Source organism: Anas acuta, chromosome 3, assembly GCF_963932015.1.
Source record: "Anas acuta chromosome 3, bAnaAcu1.1, whole genome shotgun sequence".
NCBI classification, from domain to species: domain Eukaryota; kingdom Metazoa; phylum Chordata; class Aves; order Anseriformes; family Anatidae; genus Anas; species Anas acuta.
In genome coordinates, this window is record NC_088981.1 from 17,658,743 (window position 1) to 17,682,287 (window position 23,545).

General features: G+C 38.4%; 1 protein-coding gene across 8 annotated transcripts in view; it reads left to right on the plus strand.

The window, feature by feature from the left end:
• The window catches only part of CDC42BPA (CDC42 binding protein kinase alpha), a 156,597-nt gene that overhangs the window by 25,756 nt on the left and 107,296 nt on the right, over nt 1–23,545 (plus strand). For all 8 annotated transcript variants that reach the window (XM_068675911.1, XM_068675909.1, XM_068675910.1 and 5 more), the window contains exons 3-4: nt 16,497–16,588; nt 22,754–22,837. In XM_068675911.1, coding sequence (XP_068532012.1) covers nt 16,497–16,588; nt 22,754–22,837 — 176 coding nt within the window. The remainder of the gene's footprint in view (nt 1–16,496; nt 16,589–22,753; nt 22,838–23,545) is intronic.

Consider the following 23,545-nt stretch of genomic DNA (forward strand, 5'->3'; position numbering starts at 1 on the left):
CCAGGGGCTTTAATTACATAGGTGTGAAGGACAGTAAATCAGATCTGTCCAATTACAGGTTTTGAACAAGTTCCAGTTATCGCGGTAATACAAGCAGCATTCGAGTGCCTCAGTAACAGCTTTCTGCCTTCTTGACTCGAAATGTATTCCATGGAAATTAGGGACTTCTGTGCAGAACATTTAAGTTAGAAATATGTAAGTTTTTTTCCAGCTACTCGTAACCTCTTGCAGGCTCCAGAGAGCTCCCAAGCCAGAGGTTAAAGACCCGTGAGCTGGCAGACTCATCTGACCTGCTGGTGGAAGGAAGGGGGGAAAGAGAGGTGGCGCATCTTGTCGGTTCGTGTTTTGTTTGTGGCTAATATAGAGCTAAACTAAAGAAGGTTTGTAGGAACAGTCTCCAGCTCTGACAGTGCTCGAAGCAGTCTGCAGACAGGAGTGCAGTAGTAAAGGGCTGAAGTTTTTTTTCTCTTTGTTTTGACTCAAATAACTGGAGATACTCTGTAGTTGGAAACATTTTATCACGTATTGCTGTTGCTTGGATTTTGGACAGCATTCTCTTGTATGGTCCCAGACAAACAGATACATTCTGAGAGTTTTACTCTGGAGCTCTGGACCATTGTGGATATTCCTTTATCCAGTGGGAAAAAAAAAAAGAAGTCCAGCGAAAATGAAATAAGCAACATTTTTGAAGTTCAAAGAAGCATTCCCCACTGAGATCTCCCAATTTAACCCAACTGTTTTATGTGTTTATGCCCAGTGGTAGCCGCTCACCCTGTACTTGCAATCACAAGCTCAGCATGGCCAAGGGGGATATGTAGGTATCTCTAATCAATATCTGGATTATAGGATCTGGCTTTCAGGCCTTTGAGTAGCAGAAGGATCTTCTCATGCCCTTTGGTGGCCAGGACAGCTCCATCTTCACGATTTTTTTGCTGTTAATGTTTCCTTTCTTAGTTCATTTGCTGGTGCTTAATTAAAATTGCAATTATTTAAGCACTTTCTTTCTTATGTAGGTACAGGTTTCTTACTCAGCTTAAATATACTGATGTATGTAATAAGGGTACCACAGCTGTGCTGTGGGTGAAGGTACCCGATCGGTCTGTACGTTTTGTTCCTGTGAGGAAGTTTCCCAGAGGCAAGTTTTGCCAGGAAATATTCTGCCTTGCAGCTGTAATTGACTGGGCTTCACCACCGAGCCCGAGACAGGTGGGTTGACTTTTGGTTTGGAGTTGTATGGACCCAAGGTACTGGGAGAGAGGGAAAGGGATCCTGTGCCAGCTGAGTGAGTTGAGATGAGGAAAAAGGCTTGCTCCCACAGCTCTGTGCATTTTAACTCTTTTTAGAACAACAAAACCTGTTCCAAGAGTTCTGTGTTCTTTGTGGGTTTTGTTGGTTGGCTTTGTTTTTAAAGAAGGCTGGTGTGCTTAGCTCTTGTGTCATTTTTGAAATTTCACGTGTTACCGTGTGAGGCAGAATTTTCCCAGGTCAGCCACCCAACTTCAATTGTGAGATCTTATCGAGGGCAGGAAGGAAGATGAGAGGTCCTTAGAGTGCCCGAGGAATAACGTGCTGCTGGAAGAGTTCCTTCATGGGGTCAGTCACATTACAGTTAAAAAACACAAAACTGAGAAAAATAAACAAAACACAAGTAGTCAAAAGCATTAGAATGATAGAATATCCGGAGTTGGAAGGGACCCCTAAGGATCATCACGGCCAACTCCTAGACATTAAGCCTATAGTCTTGAGGAAACTTGGAGTAGTTTAAATCCTTGATGTATCCGTATTTTTATCTGGTCTTGATGCATAACAGGACCTTTCCTTCAGTTCTTCCAAGTGATGCTCAGTTCTGAACATGCACTGAAGATCACCAGAGGAGTTGCTGCTTTCACAAGTGTGCCCTGTGTCCCATTTGTGCAGGTTACTGCAAACATAAATGGTTTGGTTCAACTTTGTGTTTGCCTCCGGCCAGTCTGCCTTTACACAAGTAAATAGCTATTTTTACTAACTGAATCAGGCTATTTTAGCAAATGTGTGTGTCTTCTCTTGTTCCAAGTCACCTTCTATGACAGCCAACTGCAAATAGTATCAGGGTAGGAGTGAGGCAAAGTGAAACTGTGTTTGCACAGTGATCGACTGAGTGAGAAGTAAACAAGGATGGTGGAAGAGATGCCTGGCTTTAAAAGTCAGGAGAAAATCTCCAAAGGCAGCGGTGATTGTGTAAGGAGAAATAGGCTTATAGAAATACAGGATCCTGTGCTCCCAGCTTCATCCTAGCCCTCCATGCTTGCTAGAGTTAGAGGGGGACAGCTCTGTGTCCTCGTGGCTCGAGCACTCCTAGTAGTGTTTTCCCACATCATTGCCAGCAGTGCAGACAAACTCACAATTTAGACCCATCAGCACGGAAAGCTGAATCCTCTCTGATTTATCTGCTTACTCGGGAATGGCTGGGACATGCTGAGAGCTGAATGTAGACCATCCGGATGAATTCCTCGTCACCCCTGTGTTTTTTTTTTGCGTGATGGCATAAGCTCCCTGGCTGGGGTTTGTCTGGTGCAGTATTGCAGTGGTAGGGAGTAAACCCAGCTATAGGGGCGTCTTGGTTTTCCCCTGCCGGTGATTCCTGTGGCGGGTATCCTCTAATTTTGCATGAGGCAGAAGTATGTGTATGCATTTGTTCTGTTTGATCCGTGTAACTCGGTCTAAGGGTCAGCAGATCTTAATGCTTTTTATTACAAATAGTTAGCAACTTTATTCATGTCTCCAAGCTACCAGTCTTTCCAGGTCTGTCAGTGATTTGAAGCTCATTCGATGCCTGAATGTGTAGCATGCTGATAGATGCGCTTCCCAAAGTCGTAGCGTTCCTACAGGCCTGAGCTGTTAGCTAGATCAGACTGCTAAGGACTTACTGGCAAAGGGGTGTTATTAAATTTTTCTCTCTTACTACTTTCCGTGTTCACAAGTGGTTACTTGGCACGAGGCTTGCAACTCCATTAAGTGTTGGTTTGTTGTTTGTATCTCCTTGCTTTCTCTGGGGGCCCAAAAGATTTTTCCAGAGAATTGTGCTGTATGGCACTGTGGACTTGAAAAACTAACTGGGACGTGCAGCACTTTTGAACCTGTGTGCAAGTTCTGCCACCTTTAGTTAAGAACGACACTGGGCAGAGAAGTCTTTTGTCTTTTTGCTGCCTCCAGATCAAGGAAAATGTTTTATTTGTTTTACTAAAACTTATCTCTAGGATAGAGTAGCAGAATGTAAATAGACAAGATAAAGCCCTTCTTCTCCTATGCCTCCCACTCTTATACCGTAACAGCGAACTCCTTCTTGGAGGGTTTTTTCTAGTCTTAGGGCACTCTACAGTTTTGCTTATAAGCAGGACTGGGAAAAACTCATTTACTTTGTCTGAAGTGTTCTCTTAAGGATGATCTCTCTGTCATTGAGGCTGGTTTGGGCAAAAATGTTCCTAAAGCCAGTGCTGTGAAAGAACAGTGCAGTAGTTTTGCCCCCCTGCTTGAAATCCAATGTAGTTATATTAGCAAGTAGGTAGTTTTTTTGCTTTTAAGTTAAAAAGGGTGACTTTGCAAGAATAGCAGAAGTCACTCACTGGAAGAGAAGACGAAAGAAATGTAGATTCATGTTTTTCTATCCTTTTAGATGGCGTTCTTATTTGCTTTGTGAGGAAATCAGGCCAATCGTGTCGATAACAGTCACCTAATGTTATTGCTGAAATAACAGCCGCCTTGTTTCTGCGGTGTTTTTAACTCTTTGGTTTTCCAAAATAGAGAGGAACGTTCTTGTCTCATTCAAGAAACTCAATGGTTATGCTGGGAGCTGTATCAGAAGATCTCAAGAAGAAATCTTGTCATTTACCTAACCTGTTCAAGAGCTCACGCTGCTTGTCAGAGAGGGCTCATTTTTTGCAATGGGAATTCTGTTTTCTTTTAGTGTGTCTGTGTCTACCTAAGATTTTTGTTCTAGTGAACAATTTAGTTGGCTGAATATACTTTTTATTTCAGGAAACTAATGTAACTTTATGTTGTTACCCAACATTATGTTTGTATTTTGAAATCTCTTCCCCAAAGTATGTAGGCATAACAAAAATGTTTCTTGCAACATAGGAGGGTTGCTGTTAAGCTTGCTGGTAAGGTGTTTGCTTGTTTGTTTCTTTCTTAAATTTGTAGTTCTGCCCTTTGTGAACACAGCCTCATAGATTCTAACCGTCCCTTTTGCAGTAGGGTGATAGGAAAGTTTCACTGGGATGACTGAAATTTTTGCGTAGAGAAATATGGTTTTCTGTTTGTACAGTGAGATGGTTTTGGTTAATTTACTAGTCAAATTTTCAAGTTTAATGGTCAGTCTTTGGAATTAATGAAGACTTATTACTAGTAATAAGGAAATTGTGCATGAGGTCTGGGCAGTGATAATTTACTTTTAAAAAAAAATCACTTGGTGCACTCTGATATTTCAGTGGATTGTATTTTCAAGAATAGTTGTGAAGCTTTCAGGAAAAAAAAAAACTGACTTACGGACTTTTCTTTAAATCTAGAAAAAGTGGTAAGAGTATATAGCAGAAGTCTTTCTTTTAGATGTAGCAAGATAGTCTTAGGAAAGTCTGTCTGTTTTTCGCATGCAGCAAAAAGATGGAGCCCAACTGAATTAATATTTTCCTTGTATTTGTATATTTTTTTTCCAGAACTTAGATGTAGCACAGTGGCCTAGACTGTTTTTTGTTTTTTTTTTTTCATTGGGCCTTATTAAATTCATTATTACACAAGGCCCATATTCATTGGGCCTTACTACACCTCTAATACATGTCGGAGTTTTGTTTTTCCTTTTTAAGCATAATGGCATTATAGTACTCTTTTGTTTCTAATTGCACAGTCTTCTAAGGTCCTGTACTGATGCTGTATTTTCTGAAAGCTGCGTGTCTCTGTTTATATGTATATTTTTTCTTTCCTACTACAAGATGTGGCAGAATTTCAAGTGCTAGTTCCTCTGATAACAGATGTAAGTCATGAGTGTTGACACTGAAATGTATTTATGGTGTCCAGAAAAAAATAGTTGCATATTTAATTAGAAGAAAAATGCTTTGTTGAACCTCCGGTTCCTGCTTTCTTCAGGATTAAGAAACAAATTTAGATGCTCAGTTGTAAGCTTGTTGTTTTGGTTTAGTATCTCCTCAACTTTTTGCTCACTATTCCAAACTTACTGACAGAAACAGATACATGCAAGAATCTCAGATTATAATTTAAGTTCATCTTTACCTGTAGTTGTGCAGCAGAGGAGACCTGCTTCCCATCTTGTATGGAGGTACAGTGACATCGTCTGCCAAACAGGGCATGCAGTTTTAACACTGTGCACAAAAGGATTTTTTCTTGTTTTACCAATACCTCAGGGCTGTTACTATCTGCCGAGTTTGGGGCCAGAAGGTGTTCAACCATGTTTGTTTGGTGTTGGCTTCATTTGATTTGGTCTGATGGTGCTGCCTGATCTCCACATGGGGCCTGGGCCACGAGACTTGGCATGGGTCCGAGATAAATGTTATACCTCCTGTGCTTCAGATGGCTCCTTAGAGTGCTTCAGAATCGACTGATTCTGGTGCTCAGTTTCCAAAAATCTGCCAGGGCCTTAAAAAGTCATGAGCTCTATGTACAGAGCAGATCTCTTCCTTGGAAGTTACCCTCATCCTTAGGTCTGCTCAGACATCTATTTTCTCTCTCTCTCCCTTTTGTTTGTTTGTTTATTTTGTTTTCAGCCTCCAGAGAGGATTCTGTAACTCATGTCCAAGTATCTCCATCTGGTTGTGTGCTTGTACTAAGATGTGTAGGAATTTTCTTCTGTGTCAGATAAGAACCTTTTAGAAGAAGTTCAAGTTTGTTTTGTGGAGCAGTTCAGAAGTTGAAAGCCGTATGTGCACCCTTGCCAAAGACAGCAAGCATACATGCCGAGTAGTGAAGATGATGAGCTTTTTTCATGTTCATAGTAATGGTGTTACCATTTCTTAAAAGCCTGAAGAGATCTGAATCGTACAGCTTACTGTGTGTATCTTGTTCCACTATTCAGTTGTCCATAGAGCTAGATTTCCTTCCGCCCTCCACCTGCCAATATTTTTGTGAATCTTCCTGGCTTTAATTTCACCTGTTGAATTTATAGTTCCATATAGAACTTTCAGGTAGTTGCAGAGAGCAATGAGGTCTCCCCTGAGCCTCCTCTTCTCCAGACCAAACACCCCCAGTGTCTTCAGCTGCTCCTCACAGGCCTTGTGCTCCAGGCCCTTCACCAGCTTCGTAGCCCTTCTCTGGACACACTCCAGGGCCTCGATGTCCTTGTAGTGAGGGGCCCAAAGCTGGACACAGCACTCGAGGTACGGCCTCACCACTGCCCAGTACAGAGGACAGTCACTTCCCTAGCCCTGATGAGCACACTGCTGCTGGTACAGGTCAGGATGCCATTGACCTTCTTGGCCACCTGGGCCCGCTGCCAGCTCATATCCACCTGTCTCTAGACCAGCCCTCTCAGGTCCTTCTCCATGTGACAGCTGTCAGGCACTCATCATCAAACACATACCACTGCATGGGGTTATTACAACTCAAGTGCAGCACCTGGCATTTAGCCTTGCTGGATGTCATGCAGTGTGACCTGGCCCATCAATCCAGCCTATCCAGATCCCCCTGCAAAGCCTTTCTACCCTCAAGCAGGTCAGTGTTCCCACCCAACTTCCATTTGCTCTTTTTTAATGAATCCTTGTGTATGCAAACAAATACATGTATTACTACGCTGTAGTTTTGTCTTCTCTGAAGCTGGCAGTTTACATCAGGTTTGACAGAATTGAGTAGTCACGCACAAGTTCTGTTGGTATCAGTGGAAGTTAAATGTCTGCATTCCTCTCATGATCTGGGCTCAAGACATCTTAAAAACTCATTGCAGTAGACAATGGACCTCCAAAGGTAATTTCATGAGCAGAAATGACTTAAAAACAAAAACAAACAAACACCTTGAGTTCCTGTTAGTTGTGCCTTGTGGCTGATTTGGAGTTCCCCATTTAAATGTTTAGTTGTACTTATAACACCTGTACAGGAGGGTGTTTACTGCCATGCCTCTGTCTGGATCCAGAGAGTCTTTACTCCATCTAAGAAGCAAAAGGAAGGAGTTGGAGGCTGCGTGGGCTTAGTCTCTTCTGCCACCAGTCTGATTTTGCAGAGCATGCAACAAATAAATTGCTTTTGAAACATCAGCATAGAGTCATGCTTGGTTCAGGTCAGGTGATAGGTTAGAGGTATGAGGAGACACGGATGAAGGCATGCCATGGAAATGTGACAGCTCTGCTTCTGTCACTTGCTTGTGTCACTCTCCTGACAGTGATTCATGTGTTCTTATGTGTAAAGATAAGATTTTTATCTTTTGTGTGTAAACAAAAAGATTCTTCTGATTAAGCATAATCAGCAACAAAATTATTAATTTAAAAACAAATCTAGTCTGAGAGCAATTATAAATCTAGGGAATGGAAAACAAGTATCTCTGAATACTACCTCATGTCTGAAGATCTGAGTTCTGTCCTGGTCTCTTTCTCATGAACTAGCTGTAAAAAACAAATAAATGTCCACGATGGCTATTGCAAATACCACCCATCCTTTTTTTTTGCTTCTGTATGTTTTGTTTTTTTTTTTTTATTTATGTGCTATCATTACTTGAAAAAATAACAAAAAAGTAATCCCAAAATACTTTATTGTACTGCAGAGTCCTTTCCACTTCAGCAGTTAGATAAGCAGCCCATTTCCTCAGAATGAATATTGCTGAAGTTGTTTACAGCAAGTAGTACTTCTGGACTGAATTCTGACTCTCCAGAAATGGAAAAGTATTTAAATATGTTTAGTTTATCTCAAAGATATTTAAAAAAATATCATCTATAAATAAGGAACACAGTTGAATACTACCTTTTTATGGGAAGTACAGAAAGTTTAGGTGGAAAGGAGTTTCTGTATTGTAGAGTAGAGGAAAGTTGTCAAGGCATGGATAAGTATGAGCCATCGAATAGATTTGTTTTCTGAGTAGATAATGGGAAAGTACATTTTGAATTTTCATGTATGTGTCATGTCTGCATGTTACATTTTTTTCTCCTTATGTTTGTAGTCCTCAGAATATTACGCTTAGTTTCAGTAATCAGTTTTATTTCCTAGGCGATAACTAGGGAATTTGAAAAAGAGGAACAAATTGTGTTTTTGTGGTGGTGGTTTGTTTTTTTCTGTGAAGCCAAGCTAAAACTAATGGTGTTTTTTCCTCCCCTCCCCCTTCCTTCTGTAGTTTCTAAGTAAATGCATACTAACAACCTCTAACAATCTTAAAACTCCTGGCCATTATTAATAGGTATTGCTATTTTTTTCCTAAGGATTTGAGATCAGAAAAAAAGTCGTGTTTGGAGGGTAGAGAAAAATGATGAAGTTGTAAAGTTTTCCTTAATTGTTAGGGACTGCAGTGCGTTGTTATGGAAGTAATCTATGTTTGACCCTAGGACTTGACTGTTTGTCAAGAATGGTTTAAAAATAACAAACTCTGTTTGAGAATTATGTGGAAGGGTACTCTTTCTTCAGATATAACTAATTCCAAATATATATTTGATCCTTCTTTTTTAATAATCTTCATTTTTACTAATAACATAGTTGTACTGCTTTCCTAAGCATTCCTATATTTCTTATTTTTACAGAAAGAAAAGCCCATAGGACAGTGTAAAACTAATGCAGGCAGTGTTCAAAACTCAGTATCTCTAATGACAACAAGCGGTAAATTCTAAAGAAATAATAAAAACCTAGCTGTAATATGGGTATTATTTTAATCTTGGCCAAATTCCTTCTCACAGTATTAAGCTCCTATTGCATGCACTCTGTAATATTTCCATTTCACATGAGATACATCAGAGGAATTCTTGCTTTTATATGTTTTAAACTTTTAATGTCTGAACTTCCATTTGTTGTGAGGTGCGGGTCAGAAAGGCTGTCCATGAAGGCAGAATTAGGATTGTAGCTGTATGGATTTGTATGGTATTTACCTCCAGGAGTTCCCCAGTTGTGAGTGGGACTTTCAAGAACAATGTGTATTCAATGCAAATATGAATAACAGCATCAGTGAAATACGCTGTATAGGATTAAGGAGGAAGCAAGGTATTTTCTTAGGTGATCTATCAGCTCAGATGGTTGGTGCTTGCCTGTGACCTCCTGGAGAAGAGTTTTCCTGCTGCCCCAGCTGTTCTGAGGCCCTCGCAGTTTGCTAGGAAAAGTCTGCAATAACATGCAGTGAGTACTCTGGGGTAACAGCACCACGAGGGAGGAGTGAGAGACAGGATTCAAGTGATTCATGGCAAAAGACGCACCTGCCAAATTGCACACACTGAGCACACGTTGGAAGTGGGAAGTATATGCTAAAAATATGTAGCTACACAAATTGAGTCATTTTAGAGGAGGAGGGTTTGTGGAGGGTCTGCTTGACCCGACTTCTCACAAACTGTAGAACGTTAACCTTTAGAAGAGATTAAAGTGGTTTGCAGTGTGAGTTTTTACAGCTTTTTCTTTCTTAAAAATGAAAATAAGCAAGGTTTGTTACATAAGATGTAATGAAGCTCTTGGTATCAACAAAAAATCAAATGTCTGACTTGAGTATATCTGATTTGTATAGATAACTGTAAAAACAGTCTTTTAAATTAAAATTGTAAAGTAAAAGGAAGGCAGACATGATGTGTAGCTTAAGTACCTGTTGTTAGTCACCTGCAATTTAATGAACAATAAGTTGGAGCAAAGCCTCAAGACTACTTGTGGTGGTAAAAGGAGAAAGGAAATAGCTCAGGGAATTTGTGAAAGGGCGCTGGCAAGTGTTGATTGCCCAAACTAAACAGGACTTTGGTGACAGAGAGACTTCACATAGACACACCAGAGTTTGGAAGGAAAAGCAGGAGACAGAATTAGCAGTAAGGAATGGATAGAGAAAGAATTAGGTTCAGATGGAGGCTTCTGTGGCTGGCAGGACAAGGCTATAAGGATGTGGTCATAAGCAGACAGCCATGAGCACATGGATTTAGGAAGTGGGTGAGGTACAGATGTGGACAAAGCTGTGAGATGGCTGTGGGGAAACCATCAGGTAATGTGGCAAAAGAACGTGGGGACAAAACTGGACGATGGTTTTTGTGGTAGAAGCTAGAACTGAACAGCTGAGAAGGAAAGCATTGGGATGAAGAGTCGCAGGATGGAAGAGCTGGAGCTGGATCACCTACCTGTGAGAGGCAAGAGAAGGTAGTCCAACCAAAGTTGCAATGTTAGATCTGTTTGAGTAAAATCCTTCAAATTTTTCATTTTCTAGCTTCAGAAATGGAACAGGAGACTCCTAAAGTGCTGCGAAATACCTTGGCCACTGAGCAGGGGGCTTCCTCAGTGCTGATCCATGGTGTGAATGGTAGCTGGCAGCACTGGTCCTTTACTTGGTGAGGAGTGTTAGATGCCTGCGTTTGGAGGAGCGAAGTCACTGGCTTTATTGTGGTGAAACACTCATCTTCTTATGGTATGCAGCAGAACTTCTAGAGGTCATTATTATTATTTTCAGATGAGGAGAATATTTAAATCATGTATTAAGGATGAAAAACCATGCATACAGAGCAAAGGAAATAGCAGAATTAACGATGCCTCCACAGCTCCCCTGAGAGGATGTTTTACAGTCTGCGGTTACCAAATATGTGTTCTGCAGAAGGGAGAGCTGTTACTTGACAGGTGGTCATTCTTTCCTTTGTTTTTTCCCCCTTCTAAAAATTTGCTGTGTGGTTGCATGCTTTGTTTCTTGCATAATATCCACATTTGTCTCTGGTAGTCATCAGCCCATAATCTTTCACAAACAGTAAGATAGTTTTTTTGTTGTTTTTTTAAGAGTGCAATCAGATCAAATGGCAACATCTTAATTTTATGTGATAAAATTAAGGCCCTGAGAGACCGAGCTTTACTTAAACAGGAATCAAAAAATAATATATTTTGATTCTTCAGAACATTTAGTAATTCTAAACGCAGGCCTGATAAATTTTAGTTAATTCTAAACATAGTGCAAGCATCCAATGTTTTTTGGCAGTCAAATAACAGCATTTTGAGTTGTATGTGAAATACTAAGGAATGCAAAGTTTGATCTTGTCTGTCAGAAATGTGATTTCTGTTGTCTTGGTTCCAGCTCTGTGACAGCATGAAGGATGGACTCTAAGCAGCATTCAGCTTTATAAGCATATGACCACCTTTTATCTCCTTTGTTAGCCTTTCAGGTTTTCTAAATACCTGATATATATATATATTTTTTGTCTACTCTTGTTTTGCTCCTGGAGCATTTCCACCCCCTTTACTAGGTGAAGCAGGAGTCCTACGGTAAAGATTTTACTGCCAGTGCTACAAGAATTGCGTCAGAATTACATAGCAAGATGAAGTGAAGTTCAACGTTTCATTTTTTCTGATAGTATTAAAACATAGGGTGGTTCACTGAAACTCTTGTGATGAAAAAGAATGGTGACATGAAAAATCATAGCCGTATTTTGATGTAGTGTGGAAGCATTGCCCAGATCTGCAGTGAGGGTTTAACATATTACTTTTCATCTGAGTCTTGGGGGAGGAACAGAACTGTCTTATATGTTTGGGAAAGATATTTTATTTCTATCTCTGATTTTACAATTCCTGTTGAATCTTTTGCGGTAGCTATAGCCAAAAATGGCTGGATGGTCTCCAGTTGACCTAGAAGACAACTGATTATTATTATTATTAATAATATTTATTAATAAGGATGAATAGGATTCAAAATGTTGTGTCTGTATGTACAACTGTAAGGGAATTTGTGGACGTACTTCTGATTTTTGGAAAACAACAGATTCTTAAACTGTACAGACAGATGTTGGCAATTAATTGTTCATCAGGAAAACATGTCAAAAATGTTCTGAATGAAAACTGAATCTTAACTGCTAAAACTGAAAAGGGTATTTGTGGCTTAAATTTTTTACTTTGCCTTAAATAACGTTCAGCTGTTATCGCTGTCAACTATTGTGTTTTGTCCCTGGTTTCCTCCAAAGAGACAAGAAGCTGCAAGAAGGCTTTCTTGTGCTGTTTTGCCAATCTTAGGTGGGTAGAGATAAAAGGAGACTTTTGTCTCCTTTCAATTAAATAAGTCTTCAAACAGCTCTGTCTTGATGACTGCCAATTATTTCTCCTTCTTTTCAGTAGTAATGTTTATTTTGGGAGGAACTTTCTCTCACACCTCCTTTCTGGAGATTTTTGAAACATCCACTTGTGGTCTGTCTTAACTCAGAAATGCTATGTACACATTTCATAATCACAGTGGATAAAAGCCAATTGAAAATAGTTTGAATTTGGACTGAACCTGTAAAATAAAAACACTTGTTCAATTACTTTCAGGAATTCAGCAGAAATTTCAAAACTGCAGAATGCCTTTAAAAACATGTCCATCAGTGCAGTGTATTTTGCTTTCTTCTTTTTTGTTTTGTTTTTGTGTTTGCGAGGACGGTGTTAGTAGGAATTGCAGAAACTTTTGGTAGTATGAGGGACAGTTTCTTAGGTCAAGTGTTTTTTCTCCTTTGCAAGGGAAAGCTCTGTGTGTATTTTTGTATTATTTTTTTCAAGTGGGCCCACATGAACCTAATGAGGTTCTACAAAGCCAAGTGCAAGGTGATGCACCTCTCCTGTGAAGAAAGGCTGATAGAGAAGAAAAGGCTTTGGGAAGACCCCACTGCAGCCTTTCAATACTGAAGAGGGGGCTTATAAAAAAGATGGAGAGTGGCATTTTTTCAGGCAGATAATGACAGGTCAAAGGGAATGGTTTTTAACTAAAAGAGGGGAGATTTAGATTAGAGGTTAGGAGGAAATTCTTCACTCAGAGGGTGGTAAGGCACTGGCACAAGTTGCCCAGAGAAGCTGTGGATGCCCCATCCCTGGAGGTGTTCAAGGCCAGGCTGGATGGGGCTTCGGGCAACCTGAGGTGTCAGAGATGTTGGAACTAGGTGATCTTTAAAGTCCCTTCCAACCCAAGCCATTCTATGAATCTTTCATATGATTTATAATTATTTTTAACTGATGAAGGAAAGGGGTTTTCTCCTGAGATAGAAAACTAGCTGATGGATATAGGCTGTTTTCCTTTTCAATTCCCTGTTTCTGTTACAATGAACTTTCACCATTGGTTTTAACAGTTGTGGTGGATTCAGCTTTTAGTTTCTAAATCTTTTTTAAAATTTTAGAATTCCTTAATATTGTTCTGTTTTGTTTTATTTTTAAATCAACTGTGAGTGCACATTTTAAATTGCTGCTCCAAGCCTGCAGGTGCTTTCTCTAAGCAGTTTGTGATCCTCATCTCGCCTTGATTGAATTTAACCCTGTGCATACAGCAGCTCTGGTTCTCTGCAGTGAGGAAGGGAGAAGGAGAGATGGACTTTTATCCCCATGAGTTTAAAAATTAAATCCCTTGGTATTAAATATACCGTAAGTAATGCTAATAAGTGTCCTCAAAGTGCTGCAGACAGGCGCTATTACCAGTCAAGGAAACTGCTGCTCTTTCTAAAAATGAGCATTATTTTCTAACTGTTACCTTCATTATGAATCCCTTAATGGAAAGGGGGAGTTAACTGGGGTTGGGGTGTTGTGTACCCATATAATTTAATAGAGCAGTGTTGCAGGGGCCCCTTAGAGCATATTGCATTTGGAAAACCCTTCTCTGACCGGGAGGTTTGCTGTCTTCGTGTGGCGTTGCCAAATCAGTTGCCTGTGAACCTCATAGTCTGGAAAGCCTGGAGTATGAAATTGCTGTCTGAAGAGCTGCCTTCCAAGACCCTTGCCTAGGCCAAACTTTCCGTGCGAGAGATGGCTGTTGCCACAAGAACAGCAGATGTTTGTACAGCAGACAAACAACATAGATGATAAAGCAAATTGACCTTTCTTTTTTGTTTTGGAACGAGCTATTTAGAGTACATTCCGAGAGCAGATCTTTTTTTTCCTCTTTCTTTTCTTTTCTTGGACTATATCTTCCATCATAGAACTGCTTGACTATACATCGACATTTCTAATGCTACAGATGATTAATATATATATATATATGCTAGGGTTTACTAACATTTCCACTAACACCGATGCTACAAATCATTAAACTGTACCCAAACGTATTCTTGCCTGTTGTATTTTACTGAAGTAGTTTTAATGATGTTTATTTTTCCAGTGTCCCTATGGGAACCCTGGAAGAATCCAAAATGTAATAATTAAAGAATGACAGGCCTTTCCTTACAATATAAAGTGAGGAAGAGTTTTGTGGTTTAAATAGCTATGCTGTTGCTTGTTAACAAGATATTTTGCCTGTATGCTATCCAGGCCTACAATGGTCCAAAAAACAAGTTGAAGTCAAGAACTACACGTTTGTTTTCAATCAGTTGTTTTTCAAGTTAAAAGACTTGAATAGGATGTTCTAATTTGTTCAGTTATAGACATCAGTAGTGTTAATATTTGTATGAAATTACTTGGAACAGCACAGCTTTTGCTGTCCCAGTAAGGCAGTACATTTTGCTGTCACTTATTTTGTTTATTGCAAGACTTTTTTTACATTATTTTTTTTTTAAAAAAAGTCCTGTGTTTTTTTTTTTTTATGTTTTAAAAAATTGGTTGAAAGTTCGGGATCTCAGTGAGCTTGAGAAAAATACTTCAGTTGAATTACATTTTAAAAGAATACCCTGCACTTTAATTGTACGATTAAATATATTGAATAAAACGAGTATAAATTGAAGGTAAAAATATCACTAAAATGAGTGCAAATCTTGGTGTCTTATGGCTACATCATTACTATTTGGACCTAAAACCTACTTGTCTGTTCATTTATTTAGGCAAAAACTGATGTTCCTAGAGTTATAACAAATGTAACTCATGTTAGATTCATTGCATCCGAAGAATCTTAGAAAAAATGAACATGTTAAGTCTGATAAGAAGAATAAAATTAAAAATAAATGTTACTTCTTCAGGGCAAAAATATCAATTGTTGTTATCAATGGCTTGTACAGTCAAATTATATGATAATCAAGAAAAACCTTATTTCCAAATTCATTAGCTGCCTATGGAGAGGGTGTATTTGTAAATAGTTTGGCCTACCATTTTTCCTTGTCAAGTCATTTCAAACCTACAATGACAAGCTGGGTGCTTGGTCTTTCAGTTCATGGACTCTGGCAAGGTAATGCATTTTTTGAGTTAAATTTTGTTTATGGATACTTGTATATGGATACAAACAGTGCTAAATTGATGTGTATATATATATATTATGTATGTATATATACTATCTTTGCTTTATTTTAAGAGTCTAAATCTCTCAATTTAAGAATATAAAGTTAGTAAGTCAACCTCATAAAGTTGTGTATTTACTGTAGTGGAATTGTTTGCAAGAGTAAGAGGGAAGTACTAAACCCTTTGTGCTTCAGAGAAACAAAGCGTAGGGGAAAAGAATGCTATTATTTATAGGCACAATAACTGTAAAGAACTTCTTTTGTCTGAAACATAGTAAGTATTAAATCTTTGACTTGACAATGTATCATTCCATTTGGATGAGAACATCCAACCTGGTGTTAAGTAATTCCTATATCATCTCTTAGCATGAGAATTAAGTTAAATGTTGTGTGTTTAATTCTCTTCCCACCCAAACCTTGGAAATATGAACTTGAAATGTGGTGGTTTGATTTTTTTTTTTTTTTTAATGCTATTCTTGTAATGGAGCATAAAAAAATTAAAGTCTGGTTGTTGTTGTTCCCCTCCCACCCTCTGTTTTTCTGTTTTGTTCTTCTTTTTTGGGGAGGTGGGAGTGTTGGATTTAGGAAGGGGATATAGGGGGGACAGGTTCTTTTTTATTTTGTGTTCTTCTATTTTTTTGATAAACCCACTTTATACAGGTAGGGTATTTTCCACTGAATGTGTTGATAACATTCTGTGAATAAAACTGTTCTTGCTGCCAGTAGCAAAGAATTAACTCATAAGTGTTCTCTCTGTTGAAGAAGTGGTCTATAAAAAATATTGCATGATGCATAAATGAGGCCAGTATTATCCTTCTTGTCATCTTTCATCAGCATTTTAATTTTATATCAAATACAATAGCGTTTTCCTGCTTGGCAGAGAAAATCATATTGTCCAAAGTGAACTCCTCATTATATTATCCTTTCCTTTTGTGATCACTGATCACATAAAACACAAATGCAGTAGATGTCTATGATCTCAAAAGACTGTATCATTGGACTTTTTTTTTGCCTTTTCTATAAAGGTAAAATCAATTTTTTTTTTTACAGCAGTTTTGTCTTAGTTCTACTGCCTGTTATTTCCATCTTTACGTTTTGTTACATTACATTAGAGAATATAGGTATATAAGCAAAATGGTCTGTTGTTTTCAGGACTCTGATTACATTTTATGTTTCATTGTGGTTTTTTGTTTGTTTGTTTTTTAATGGTTGATATTTTCCTTGTTTCAGCAAAACCGTTTACATCTAAAGTGAAACAGATGCGACTACATAAAGAAGACTTTGAGATCCTGAAGGTGATTGGGCGAGGAGCCTTTGGTGAGGTATGTCTGTGGAAAAGGAAGGATCTGAATATACTTGCTGATCTGCCTCACTGAGGAGAGACAGTTCATAGCCTCATACCAGTGTGTAAGTTTTACATTATTCAGGCATAAGGGATATTTTAGGCCAACCTAAACCTTGAAGCAATTATATTTTGTTTTGTATCTTCTCTGGAAGCACTTTACAGCTCTTTTTAATCTCTTAACTTTTGAGAGAAGGCAAGTTCACATGGGCTAAAAGACCATATTTCAGCCATCTGATAAGTCATTTACTTGACTATAGTTCTTTGAGTCAGCAGATAGAGACCACTGAGTTACTGATGGTGTGAAGATATAGTCTTTTCCAATCATCCTAATAACTGAATTGCCTGAAAGTAGTCTTCAAGAACTTGAATTGCCAGATACTGATACTGACATACTAGGAACACAGAGAAATATCTCTATTCTTGTTGCTTTGTTTCCTAAAATTAATGTTGGATTTTTTTTCCTATATTTCTTGTAAGGATTTTACCAAATGTTAGGTTCTGTTTTAGTTGTCACCTACTACTGTCAAACTATATAAAAAAAAAAAAAAAAAAAAGTAGCTGCTTCTGATTAAACCATCTTTTATTTCAAGTTTCAGGCAAGGCTGTTCGCCACTAAGTTTTATGGCTACTAGGGATGTCAGAATATACAGGCTGAGGAAACTGGAATGAATAAACACTAGCTCTCTGCCCCCCTTCTTAAGTTATATTAAGAATGTGTTTTATTCTTCACTTAAGTCACTGTTTATATAGAAGGAGTAAGAAAACGTGTAACAATGCCTAGAATTTTTTGATGGCCAAATGTGCAACAAATGAGAATAATACGCAAAGCTTCTGCAGAAGTTATTCCTTATTGCCTCAAAAAAAAAAAATCTGAGCACTGAAATCCAAAGTACAAGGAAAAGATTCTGAGCAATGTCTTAATTTCTTCTGGAATGGGAAATGTTTTTCAGACTGTTATGTTTTCATTGATATAAAAGCATCTCTGGGGGCTTTGATGGCAGACGAGGACGAGTTTTCAGGTTTGCTTATATATTTGCTTAATGTGAAAAATTAGGCTTTACTAGTCTGATTATGGAAGAACAAAATTCTGTAGGTAGTACTTAAGGAACAGGAATTTTTACTGTAATGTAGTATCCACTTGTGGATAATCCATCTTCAGTCTTAACCTTTGCCACAAAGGAAATGCTGCATTCACCATCTTGATGCAAATGTTTCTGCATAAATCAGTGACTTTCTCAGTGTTGCCATAGTAGTTGCAGCTCAGTTCATGCACAAATCATACAGGACGTAAGAAAAATCACTGTGTAAGTACTCTGTTGTCAGAAGAATCATGCATGAAACCTGCCTTATATTACACTTTCAAAAAGAGGTCATTTTAGTCTGCTGAATCAGCATCAAACTCCAGAGCAGCTAATTCCCACACCCACCCACCCCTGTAGTGCTTTCGAAGGAAGCTTCTTTGTGATGAATCATACCATGGATAGTGAGAGCGTAACTTGCCCCATCCTCTTCTGGGGACAGTCCACACAACACGGTAGTTGGCTTTTAGGAACAGTGTTTCTTCATAATGCCCTACCTAAGAAAGACAGCATGACCACTTAATCATCAAAATCTTCAGTAAGGGGAAAACTGAAATTCTTTCAATGAAAATATTTGACTTTATACGTTCTTAAAGTGGGATTTCTAAAGTATTTGCAAGCATATATGTTAGGTCTACTGACTAGTTTAAATACAAGTTTAAAGTCCTACTTAGACATTTGTCTAGGAAACAAATTCTGTATGAAATTAAGAGTTTTCTTTCCAAATAACTAGTAAGTATATAAGCAAGGTTTAAAAAAGGATTGCCAAATGTTGCTGCTACTTTAGCCACCAAGCACCATAATGATATTAAGCTGCAAAATATTTGTTATTATTCAGTAGATAATTGTTTGCATAGACAGATTAAGCAGAAGATGGTTTCTTTCCAGCAAACTGTAAATGAGACCAAAGTTTCTCTAGGTTTTTGGGAAGATTAATTTTCATCTCCTGAAGCAGCATAATTCTGAAATTCCATAGACTATGAAGTTTTAGTGCAAGCTTTCATTAGCACAGTCTCAGACTTGTTTTGATTTTGGTTTTACACTACTCAGTGTTTTTTAACTTGCGTAGTTAATTAATATTTCCCTTTTTGTTCATGAAAGTTTGATGTAGACAAAAAACAGTTCAAGTATTGCTTATAACTGTAAGAGGTTCTTAGCTTTCCTTTTCCCTTGAAGTCCTTACCCTGCTTGATGTCACTCTGAGAATGCTTCCTTTTGCCTTCCCTCTCCATGCATACACGTACTTATTTAAAATTTAGAGTAAAAGAGTGCTGCCTTTAGAAAACACAAATGTTTTCCTTGGGAGGAGGATTATCCCAGTGAAATTCATGATGTGGACATCAAGGGTTTTCATTTTGCTGGCTTCAGGCACATGGTTGGAAAAACTTTAACAGACAACCCTAAACAAGAAGACTTTAAACTTGGAAGTTGAAGGAGGCTGCTAGGAAAAGTGAGGGACCGCTGTTGATTCCAGTAGGCAACAGTTCTCATTGGTATGTCACTGCAGGATAAAAATGTGGCTGATTTAAGACTCTAAATAATATCGAATTTTTCAGTTCCTTCTATTTCTGCTTTTAAAAAAAATGTTCACTGCTTGGTTGTGCAAGCAAATATTAGTGTTTATGTTGTTGATATTTTGAAGACGATGTTTGTAGCTTTGAGAACTAAGCATTCCTGAATTTTGGCATCTAGGTATGAACAATAACACCTCCCACCCCCTTCAATCCAGAGGTTGGTCATAAGAGCTAAGACTTGATAAGAAAAGCCAAAGGAGTGTTGTGCTCAGATTGTGTTAGTTATTCCACAGAGGTGAGGCTGTTAGTTCACCGTGTGTTACTTTGAAACTCGGTGCTTGTTTCTGGTGGGCTGGCTACTTTTGAAAAAGCAGTATTGCCCTTTTTTCCCCTCCCCCGTTTTCTTAACTGTCTTTCCCATCTTTTTCATCTTTCCCCCTGTGAGAAACACAGAGAACTGTTGGAAGAATGAGGAAAAAGCATCTGACTCAACCAAAATGTTTACATCAACACATACCAGTAATTTTTGTTGAGCTGCTCACAGGAGAATATAATTAAAAAAAGCAACAAACAAACAAAAAACACCACAACAAAGAAAAAACTATGTCCAATTTTAATAAATTCCAGTAGCAAGGTACTTCAGGATAACTACTTAGGAACGATCATCCTTTCTTCTGTCTTCACAACTTCACTGGGGAAGGGAAAACAGCTCGAATGAATGCTCGGTGTACTTGAGCATTCATACTCATAGCATAGAGACGTGTGTGTGTGCATGCATTTGTAAACACTGCCTGGCTCTGTCATCATGTTTCAGAATTTTTTGCTGCAATTAGAAACCGCCTCGGATCGTTCACTGGTGAAGTGTCAGGTTTTTGTTTCACAGTCAAATCCTGAAATAAGCACAGTAAAATTTACTTCCACGAAGCCCTGAGACATGCAAAAAGATGCTGTGATTGCAGGAAAACGAGGCTGTTTTCATTGTGGTCTTGTGTGTGTGGGGTGGGGTAGGGGTGATGTGGGCTAGGGATGGGTATGGAATAACATGAATGCCTTTGACAGACTAAAAGGCTGCTCCTGATTGTAAATGCAGCTGGTAAACACGAGTCTATTTCTGTCCTTTAGTCACTCTTCAGTTCTGGTAGACATTCACAGAAAGCACCAAGCCCTCAATTATTACAGAGCCTACTCTCCAGCTGTTAACCAAAGGCAGCGCTGGGTCTCTTTCAGCTGTGTCCAATAAATGCTGTATAGGAGACTGCAAAGTGAGGCAGCTGTGCAATTAGCACATGTCATTAAGAAATCTGGGTGGGGGTCAAAAAAAACACACCCCAACAACAACCAAAGAAACCGAGACCAAACAAAAGCGAAATGGCCTTTTACTGAGCATGTTAAGAGCAACAAATGAAGCCCTGAAGTTGGAATAGAAATACCATGTTCTGTTCACACATCTGGCTGCCGGTCCTACAGTGGTAATGGTGGGGTTGTGGGGTTGGTAAAACTTCACTCAGCATCAGCAATGTAGTCAACTCTATGGCCAGCTTTCTTATTTTTGTCCACAACAATGGCAAAATCCTTAGAAATGTTGAAGGCAGAATTACCCAGTAGCTTCATGTCCCAGACTGCATTATGCAGAAGCTGTCCCTGTCATCCAAGCGATGATACAGTTTGAGTGCTGACTAGGTTCAATGGTAAGGTTTTCTCCTCCCAGTGTTTCTCATTTAAAAATGCCAATACAGATACAGCCTGTTAGAGTTTTTGCTAGAAGAATAAAAGGAAACTCAAGTTTCAGATGGGCATTGTGGGTTATGTATTACCACGGAGGATTTCCTTCTATGGAAGATTGTGTTGCTCAGTCTTGGGATACCACGCGCAGAATAGTGGATGTTATTTATGAAAGAAAATGGCAGTCTAAGCAATCTTCTTGTGTGTCAGATTTTAAAGTACTTCGAGGGATTCAAGGTCTGGACTTTAGCCTCAATTTTTATGCATGAAGCAACCTCTAAAAATTTGGGTTCATAAATGGGGTTAAACGCGTAGATCTCCTACCTTTCTGTCGTCTCCCCTTTTTTTATTCCTCCCCCTCACCCCACAGGCAGCAGTATCACCAGCAGGGCCGGTAATGTATTGCTGCACAAATGGGAAGCGACAGCTGCTTTGTCTGGGAATCTGTAGCTAAGTAGGAGCTACGCTTTTAGATATGCTTAAGTTTAGACATCTCAGTATTGCAATCCTTCAACATGTACTTTTGCCATATGTGTGAAGCTGCTGCAGCTGATGACACATTTGAAGATGGTTGAAAGATGTTTGCATTACGCATTCTTCAAACTGTCTGATCTTGTATTTTCTCTTATAGTCGTCTTCACACATGGCTAGTTTACTGATTATGAAAGAGGCAGAAGGAACGTAGGAACCAACCTTAGTATTTTTTGTCACTGGCCTGTAGGATGAAGATGGTGATAATATGGGTGACAGCATGCTGGTTTGTAACCGAGTGCACACAGAAATAAATGTATCTCCTTAAGCCTTAGGGATTATTTGAAAGGGAGGAGGCTGAATGGGTTAGTTGGTGAATGGTTATTAAAATGTAGTGTATGGATAGTTGAACTTTTCGACAGCTGGTATGGCAATACAATGGTCTGGTCTCATTTTGATCCGAATGTGTATCAGATTGATGGCCAATTTGTTTAAGACACTTAGCGTTCTGTACCCAGGGAATCCTGAACTGTGAAAACACATTTATGTAAAATTCTTCCCTTCCCCTTTCGTAAAAATATTCCATCTTAGCTTTTAAAATAAATTCGCAAAACTATAATATTCTCAGAAAAAGACTATATCAGTACACTTTGCTAATGCATTATTAGATGGGCCTATGGTATCTCATGTTTAACAAACAGTGAAGGGGAGTAAAGCTTGTGTTTCCTTACATTTACTTTTCTAGAAAATGTGAATTTCAGCATTTCCCTGCCACTGACAAGAGGCATGGTAAAAGGGTTCATTTAACTTCAAGTGGAAAACTATGAAGTAATACTTTACTATATATTTTAGTGCATTTTTTTTGAAAGAGTAGAAATTACCTCAGCAAATCTACAGTAATAATTTGTGCCTAGAACCTAGAATGAGTTGTTTCTTGGTTTTAGAAACTGACTACTAAGTTGTTGTCTTTTCTTGGTGAGTCTGTAACTGAAATTACTGTATAATACTGGAAGGATGAGTCCACGAATATTAAGTATCCAGCCAGTGACAGCTTCATGCAGATGATAGAGCAAGAAATGTGATAGTGAGAAAATACCATTCATATAGTCACCTAGAAAAATGATGTGTAGTGAAAGTGTGATACATAGTGAAAGCTTAAAACAGACTTGGTGCTTTTGCAGAATAAATGTCTTGTACTATTATGATGGTACTCTTTCTGGATAGTGATGGTATGATCACATGCATGGATAGTAAAATTGTTTCCAAAACACTGAAGAAAAAAAATTGCAAGGCTTCATAAAAAGAAAACAAAATGTCTTTTAATGTTTAGGCTTAACTTTTGTTTATCTTTTCCAGGTTGCAGTAGTAAAACTGAAAAATGCAGATAAGGTTTTTGCCATGAAGATACTTAATAAGTGGGAGATGCTGAAGAGAGCTGAAGTAAGATAACATTTTTTTCTATAATCACATCCCCTCTTACTCTAGCGAATTGTTACTTCTTTTTCCATGAGAAGACTGGGTATATTCAAATTGAGGAGGTGTTTCAGTACTTATTGGCAATATGAAGATTAATATCAAAATAAGCTTAAAGCAGTTCATGGGAAGGGTTAAGTGGCATGGTGACTCGATTTAGGTGGGGCTGAATGTTTTATACAGTACCCTGTTTCTGTAACTGGCCAAGAATTATGCACTATACAAGCAACCTTATAGTGCATTTATTTCAGTAGTCTTTAGCAAGTATATTTTCTGTGGTATAAGGAAATCACTGAGCTTTAACTCACCATGTGTATTAGTTTGTCAGTATTTAGAATTTAGTCAAGGTCCAATTTTCTGATTGAAAAATTAGAGAGATAAAAGTTTCAAATTTGAAAGCATGTTTCATAAAAATGTCCCATTTGCAAAAATCAGTGACAGAAAGTTCATTGCTAAAGCATAAATCCGGAATTGCTAAAGCACAAAAACGGAACATGTATCTAACTCTTTAATTTATTTGGACTACTTAATCTGTGCATACTAAAAACAAACTGCCTAAAGTAGACTCTGAAAACTAAAATTCAGTAAAAGCAAAAAAATTGTTTGACCGCAGTCTCTTTAGTTTGGACAGTGCAAGCAATATCTTGGCTGCCTCAGGGCTGCCTTCAATCCATT